At 34.8% G+C, this 8,452-nt stretch overlaps 1 protein-coding gene and 1 long non-coding RNA gene across 2 annotated transcripts in view; both read left to right on the forward strand.

Moving 5' to 3' along the window:
• LOC131052020 (ankyrin repeat domain-containing protein 2A) overlaps positions 1-5,188 on the forward strand; it is a 40,738-nt gene extending 35,550 nt beyond the window's left edge. The window contains exons 6-8 of the mRNA XM_059219677.1: positions 3,927-4,019; positions 4,610-4,749; positions 4,841-5,188. Coding sequence (XP_059075660.1) covers positions 3,927-4,019; positions 4,610-4,749; positions 4,841-4,940 — 333 coding nt within the window. The 3' untranslated portion in view covers positions 4,941-5,188. The remainder of the gene's footprint in view (positions 1-3,926; positions 4,020-4,609; positions 4,750-4,840) is intronic.
• A 759-nt stretch (positions 5,189-5,947) lies between these two features.
• Positions 5,948-7,765, forward strand: LOC131875429 (uncharacterized). Its single transcript, XR_009372279.1, has 2 exons — positions 5,948-7,002; positions 7,204-7,765. It is a non-coding gene; the product is annotated as an uncharacterized LOC131875429 (long non-coding RNA).
• Positions 7,766-8,452: the final 687 nt, after the last annotated feature.

Here is an 8,452-nt window from a genome sequence, read left to right on the forward strand (position 1 = left end):
GGTATGTAGAAAGTATGCATTAATCACAATGATGCCCTTCTAGTCATTTGGCGAAATGCCGCTGTGGTGAGGGGGTGTCCCTGGGACTCCCTTTAATATTCAGGAAAAGAGGGATGGGGTGCAGACGTTTTGTTCCTGTATCCCCACCTCTAACCAAAGAAAAAACCCCAAAATTTGGTCCATGGTTCCCCTGTCACTGAATCCCATTGCCGTGTCCTCTTCTTCTGAAACCCTGTGGAACATAGGTAAAAATAATTTCTAATTGCTGTACCATTTTCTATAGTTTTGTTGATCCATCTGTCAAATCATGCAAAAGTTACTGCCATTCTTTTATTCACCGACCAAGATCCATAATGATTACTTAAAAGAGACAATTGTAACCAGTTCTCGGGTATATGTAAATGAGAAGCATCTGTATATTTCTTAGGAAGCAGAGTCATTTCATTAAGGACTTATATTCTTCCTGGCACCAAAGAAGCAATGTTGGATAGCTATAAATATCCTTATTCAAATGCAATCTCTCAGACATTAAAGCCTGTATTTAGGAGTTGCATTTTGTATGCAAGATAATTAGTTGCTTTCTTGATCCCCTTCTGAAAAATAGCTCTGGTTTCCATTTGTGGGAAATAGAATTCAATGTGCTTAATTTCGAAGCTTTCAACACATGCAATATTTTGAAAAACAAAATCAGATGCCTATGTTTGAAGTTGTACACAACAATATTGTCAAGCGAAAAACAGTTAAATAAGCTGCTCTGTGCTCTTGACTTGATTGAAACTAATTCTAGGAAAACATTGATAGTTGAATTAATTCTAGATACTATTTGATACTATTTGAACAAAGTCAACTTTGAGTAAGTTGTTTGGGTTCTTTGACATGGCTGATTTCTAGAAGCATGGCATAGATACTTATAGGTTTATAGGTATATGCTAAAATTTGATAAACATTCAATGCAGGTCATCAGTGGTATGCTTCTCTACATTATATAATTTTCAATAAATTAAAATAACCATAAAACATGGTTACAGGGACATATGGGTTATGTGTTCTACTTCTGATGTAGGTGTAGATACTTGCCTGACATGTTGAAATCCCAGGTACAAAAGGGTACTTTGTGTACATCTACATTTCTTAATTTAGAACGCCAGGTCTCATTTTACTGTGTAGAAAACAGTATGATTACATTTTGAAATCCCAGGTACAAAAGGGTACTTTGTGTACATCTACATTTCTTAATTTAGAACGCCAGGTCTCATTTTACTGTGTAGAAAACAGTATGATCACATTTATCTACTTTATATAATAGAAAATGCAAACATTTCTGAAACATAATTACCTACGTGTACACGTATGTGATCTGGTGCATGGATAGATACCATCATGCCATTGTTGAAATCCAGGTAAACTGGGGTAACAGCTTTGTGCACATGCATGCATTTCTAAATTCAAAATGTCAAAAGATTCATTCTAACTGTAAAGAAAACATGTCAAGCATATTTGAAACAACTGAGAGAACTTTCTTTAGTAGCGAATGATTGAGGTACTGTACGTAAGAGACTGTTGGGTGCAGGACAATTACATTGCAATAGATATATAAGAAGATGAGTGCATTTAGTGAAAGAATCTCCAATCTCCTAGAGCAAGAAAAAACCTCTAGTAGCAGACTCTTCAAGGAGCACAAAGCCATAAAATGAAAATTAGTCACATTAATTCAGTCATAAGTTGGATGTAGATGGCATAGGTATCCAACACTGAATGTATGTTCGTTTGAGTTTTGATTAAACAAGTAATAAGTTTGTGGTTAATAAAATTCTTTCTAGTGAGGAACAAATGATAACTATCTTATCGAACCTTTGGTCTTCATTTTGAGTATTCTAATATTCAATGATCTTGAAAGATAATTTGTATCCAGATGAGCTGTCAAGGTGATGCCTAGTTTTTTTTTTTCAAATTGGGAATCCAGATAAGACTGCAATTGTATTAAATGCTAGCTGCGTACCAGAGGCTTGGCATGTGTACAGGGGCTGTGATATGTTTATTAATAATACACATCATAATTAAGGCTACCTAATGCAGGAGCATCCTGGGCATCCACAAGACAGAAAAGATCGCTTCTTTCTTATTTTAAAGTTAAATCAAATGTATATAATCATATGCATAACTCAAACACATTAAAAGAGAAGAAGACGAAGATTTATTAGGGCCGAGTACCTTAAGGTTCTGTGTCACAGCATACAGACAATATCTCAAATGCTTACAGATCTTGAACATATGGCTGGTTTAGATGTGTTTAAAATCTATAATCATCTAGGCTATACAATGCAGTATCCCCAAATAGGGATACTAGGAAAAGATAACAAATTCTACAAACTAGGGCACAACATTCTGAAAATTTATTTGCATGTAAAAAACCTCAATTTCAGTCCCAGATATTATGTCAGAATTAGATCTGAATTTACCAACTTTAGAAATAGTTTTCAGATTATTTTGAGGCTAGAAACATATAACAACCACCTTAATATTTGCCCAGAAATGTTCAGTACTGAAATACAACAACTTCCCTTACATTTTTTGAAATAAAATAGAGATATGCAGATTTTGATTCCCAACTTGCCCAGAAGTCTGCTGTCCACAAACAGAAATAAATTATAGGGTTTAAACATATCAAACATGCAAAGTTGTCCTTCAAATGATGGCCAAGTTATAATGCCCAAAATGAGGGTTTCAAACCCTAGTGCAATTAATTACAAAGGCCCTAAAATGCAGCTCCAAATTGTGGCGCTCAGGTCTGCTATAAACTGGCTAGGGTTTGCTGTTCATATGGTTAAAATGTCTTCCAACAGCTCACATCTCCTTCAAACAATCACGCTCCAAAAAGCCCTAATTAAATGACGATAACAAGCATCAAAATCGCTGCTCCAAGGATGGTGAACAGGTCTGCCCCAAATCTGAAAATGAAGTCAAACCTTAAGCTCCACAAAATCACCCAATTTGTCCTCTAGGGCTAGTGGCCCCCCTTCTACAATATGGCACTCCAAATCTAGGGTGAAACCCTAGGCAAATAATAGCACAACTCGCCAAATGAAGAAGCCCTAATATCTGATCTTCAAATCTGATGTAGAAATTTTTCTCTTTTCACCAATCAATTAACAATGAAAAACAAGTGGATCCCTATCACAGAACCTCCAATGGATGAGCTAGGTTTGTGTCCAACTCGCTGAATTCGCAAGGGTTTTCATCCTTGGAATGAAGCTGAAACCAAGTTACAGCCAACAGGAAAATATTTCCACAAGAAACAAACTTAATGACGCCTTCCTTCTTTCATTCAGCCTTCTTATAAAGGACTCCAAGAAGCATCTAGAATATTAGGCTGACTTGGCCGACTTAAATATGAATCATATCTTGGAGAACTTTATTTAATAAAGTGACATAATAATGTTTTATTTTTATTTAATTAAATTAATTAGTATCAAGTCTCCTTTTTAATATTTCTTTATTGTTTTGACAACTCCATAAAAATCAATTCAATTAATTGTCACTAAAAATTGGGGACATTACATACAACTCAGATAAGCGGTGCAGTCCTTGATTGTATAATATATTTAAAATTAACCACTTTTTCTATTGTGTGCTCTAATTTATGAGCATTACTGATCAACTTTGAGTGCTATTTCAAACTATTTGAATTCTATCTGGCCTGGTTGAGTATCTATTAGACTTCAATTATTTATCTTGTATTTTTGACTAAAATCAGGTCAATTTGTTTATAACAGTTGCTATCTTTGAACTTTTTATGTGCTGTACAATTGTTTATAAACACTCCATGTTGACAAAAATTTCTTCGTGAACTGTGTTGTTTGATGAATCATTGTTTACTTTGACCTAACAAAATCTCGCTTGGCTTCTTTTGTGTGGGGTGAATGCAGGGATTGAAGAATGTCCTTTCAAGCGGTGCGGATAAAGATGGGGCAGACTCAGAAGGTCGGACAGCCCTGCACTTTGCCTGTGGGTATGGTGAGGTAGGTGAATTTCTTTCACTTTTTTTTTTTTTTTTTCGCTTTTCTTAATGGCAATGAAGATGGTTCTATTCACAACATTATACAGACTGTTTGCCTGTTTGTAATCTTGGGTATTCAGTTAAGAATGCCTGGTGTGTTGGACTCTGTTTTTCCACCATAAATTTAAATTCAGTACCTGATAATGGAAATGGAGTCTAGTGTCTAGGAATTGCGTGAGGTTTCTTATCATCTCTTTGATTGTTCAAGTGTTTCTTATAACTCTCAGCAAATTAAGTTCAATGCTTTAATTTGTATGCCAAAGATATGTGTTCTTGATTCAGTTTCTGCTCACAAGAAGTTCGAGCATTAGTTTAGCTATCACAAGATTGAGATTTTGATTGTGCAAATTAGTGGTAGCCTTGATTTATTCACTTTTTCCCTTTTTTGGAGAATTGGTAGTGTACGTTTTAAAAGCGTAATGACTCTGACACAATATGTATGGTGGTTGGTCTTCTTTTTTGGTAAGTAATCAATTTCATAGATTTCAGGCTTTTCGGTTGACTCCAGATGGAATACGATCAAATTATTTTTGGTTGAACATCTTTCTCTAGGTAAAATGTGCTGAGGTGCTTCTTGAAGCTGGAGCAACTGTTGACGCCCTTGATAAGAACAAGAATACTGCCCTTCATTATGCAGCTGGCTATGGACGCAAGGAGTGTGTAGAACTTCTATTGAAGAATGGCGCTGCTGTGTATGTTTGATTTCCTTGACATATGGATATTTGTGGAGCAATCCTTTGTATATACTAGAGTTTTTTGTTCTTATTTTTGTGCCTTCTGCAGGACACTTCAAAATTTGGATGGGAAGACCCCCATAGATGTCGCTAAACTGAATGATCAGAAGGAGGTTTTGAAGCTTCTTGAGAAGGATGCATTTTTGTAGGTTTAGAAAACTGATGTCTACTATTGAACTGTATAAACAACAGTATCGTATTTTTAGTTAGTTAGGAGTTTGTATTTGTCCACAATGTGTGGTTCCTACCCGGTGAAATGACGTGTATGGGTTTTAAGAATTTTAAGTAGCCGAATGCTGCAATTTATTTGTGCCTGCACATAGTGTGGATTGATTTGGGATCCACTTCTTTGAATATTTATTATTCTCTAAACTTTCAAAAAATAATATGTTTTTTATTGGTTGTCCCTGTGAATGGGCTTCACATTCATGGCATGTATTTTCATGCTATTTAATGCCATACAATAGGGTATAATTTGTTTTCAACTTTCCATTTAAACTCTAGTGCTTATCTATCAGACAACCGTTATTACAAACTATGCTTAAACTTATACATGAATCTGTCGAAGAAAAGATACTTCAAATTTTCCAACAAGTGATTGAGAACCAGTTATGGATCAAGGGTGTTAACTCACATTTTAGTTTTCATCGATCATATTTATTATTATTTTTTTTTCCAGATCTGATCTAATTGTGCATTGCCATTTGTCTATTTCTGATATGTCCAATTGGTTTAACGCATCATTACAAAATGGTCAACTGTGGCTACTACGAGGCACATTAGACAGAAAGGAGGATGTAATTCGCATGAACAAATTTTAATTTTTTAAATTTCTATTTCTTTCATTAGATAAAGATTCCTTTCAGCTAATTTCCTCATTTGGTACTGTAAAGTATTTAAAACTATAAGAGGCTTTCCAGTTACAAGGTGTCTAATATTTAACTCTACATCCTTTGTGGTAACAAGGTGTATTTATTAGTAAAACTTCTAATGTATTTTTTAAATGGGGAAGAAAAATTGCTTGCACGACGGGGTAAATGATTGCACAAATTTCTAGCTCCTTTGGAATGCAGTAAAGGAAAAGCATTATGAAAGTAAAATCAAGGAAAGTAGAACTGAAGGCAAATTATATAAAGATTCTTGCATGACAAAAAAATGTGAATCGTGAGTTCAATTTCTCTGATTTTAAAAACACTCAAATTATTCAATTTTTCTAAACAAACTTCTTTTGGAAGACCAGAAAACTTCGAATACTTGAGATTCAATTGTGTTTATGAAATTTTTTTAGCGCCTAAAATAGTGAAGAAAAGGCAACGCTCTTGAAATCAGATCTAGAAATGTACTTTCGAATGTTTCCAACGTTACCCCAGCTGTAGTATATATGGAAAAGATATGAAGACTTACAATCAGAGTCACCTTCATAGCCTTAAAATCATACTTAGAAGAGAACTTAGGCGTGCTCCCGCCAAGCGCGTGGGCTCGTACCTTGCATTTCGTATATAGGGTAATCGCCATGTTTAACCGTCATATGGATACATGAATTGTCTATTTTTCAGAGGGAAAATAGGTGGAGCTATTGTATGCAACGTTGGAAACTGAATTTGTTTAATCTCTTTGAAAAGGTCGTGAATTTATCTACGATTTGAATAAGCAATTATCTTTTGGATAATTCACAAACCTACAAATATAATTTCTATATGAAATCAAAAGTAGCATGTTATTAAGATCATGGGTCTGGCACTTAACAAGGAACATTGGAAATTGAACAAGCCCATTTTCACATTTTATATATGTAATCTTCCCAAGGAACGCATTTCAGCTTCTTGCAGCAAGGTATCGAGAGTTGGTAATGTCCTTTAATTTTAGGCATGTTAGGCTTGTTGGATATTGGAGTTAGATATGTTGATGTCGTTGATGTCAACATATTTTTGTGTTTTGGTGTTTTATAAAATTGTTTTGGTGATCCGTTGATTGCAGTGAATTGATTTGGTTGGTCTATTTGTTTGGGATATTGGAATATTTCATTTCTTATTGGTTTTAGTGATTCGGAAGTTTACTTGATCATATCATTTGATCTGGTTTGAGGTTTGGTTTTTCAGAGTCTGGTATTTGATCTGGTGAGCTCTGATATGATTATATCTTTGTGTTGCAGATTTGGAAAAATGTTTTGGATGTTCGTGTGTATCTTCATTTCAAATGGTTCATGATTTGGTACTCCAGAAACTATTTTATTTATTTGAGTAGTTGTTGTTGAGTGTTGCATAAGTGGTGTTGGTGTAGCTATTGCGAATGGTTTTAAGGTTCTTGTTGGTGTTTCATAATCACGTCTTATTTGCTTTGATGGTCTGCATTGATTATTGTGCGAGTTATTGATGATTTTTTTGGTTCGGTGATATTCTTCGTGTTATGCAGTATTTTGGTGGTGTAATGTGTTGCGGTTGATCTTGGCAAGATTTTCGATGGTGGTACGTGTTTGAGAAGTTGATTTAGGTCCATGCTATGTCGTTTGACATTGTATCGGTCCGGCGGTTAATTTATGTATCATGTGATGTAATTTTGTAATTAGGTGCTATGGGTTTGGTTGACCTTGTAGTGAAGGTTGATGATTTTTATAAATGAGTGTAATATTCATATAATTTGGGGTTGTAGGTGTTGAGTTTGCATTATCAAAGAGTGGTGTATGTGCGAACAAGTGAATTCATCTTTCGATGTGGTGTGTTGAGCAGTGATTGATGAAGGGTAGACATTTGAGCTTAATCAAAACTGTCATTAGGCATTAGCAGATGCTATTTTTGCAGTTCATTCTTTTTGGATTGTAGTCCAAATCTTTTTGTAAGGTAGTGAACCTTCCCTGAAGGTTGGAGCCTTCTAAGTCATTGTAATTTGAGCAGTGAGCTTCAGGAAGTGTGTTTAAATGTATGTGCATTTCCCATTGTAATATTTACATGTATTATTGTAGATTATCATTTCATCGTGGGTAGGTTCTCACCATTGTTTTTCTCTTAATCGGGTTTTTCCACATCAAAAATATTGGTGTTGTGTTGTTATTGCTGTTATCTTTCTTTTTGTTGCAGTTGATCAAATTTGAGATTGTGCTTAATTGATTTGTTCACCCCCCTTGAGTTTTCTTTCTTTGCTATTGCCAACAAGTGGTATCAGAGCTAGATCCTTCGAAAGAATCTTAATTGTTTGAGGAGATTTGGGATGACAACTTATGTGTTCAAGGAGAGTCCTAGATTTGATGGAAATAATTATATTGTTTGAAAGGCCCAGATGAAAGTTCATTTGAAAAGTCTTGGTGAAGATTATTGGAAGATTACAAAGAATGTTTACAATGTTTCTTTGAATGGGTCGGTTATTGCTGATGAGATCAAGGAAGATGAACATAACATAAGGGCTAAGGAAACAATGCTAAGAGCTTTGATCGATTCAAAGATGACTAATGTGATTGGACTTTAGACTGCACATGAGATATGGAAAAAGTTAGAGGTCTTGTATGAAGGAGATGCACAAGTTAAAGTTGTTAAATTGCAAAGTTTGAAAGAAAAATATGAGACATTAAAGATGGGAGAAAATGAGAAAATAACTTCTTTTATGGCTAAAGTGAATGAACTTGTTATGAACATCAGATGTGCTAGTGGAACTCTTCGGGAAGATGAGA

This window comes from Cryptomeria japonica, chromosome 4, assembly GCF_030272615.1.
Source record: "Cryptomeria japonica chromosome 4, Sugi_1.0, whole genome shotgun sequence".
In the NCBI taxonomy this organism is placed as follows: domain Eukaryota; kingdom Viridiplantae; phylum Streptophyta; class Pinopsida; order Cupressales; family Cupressaceae; genus Cryptomeria; species Cryptomeria japonica.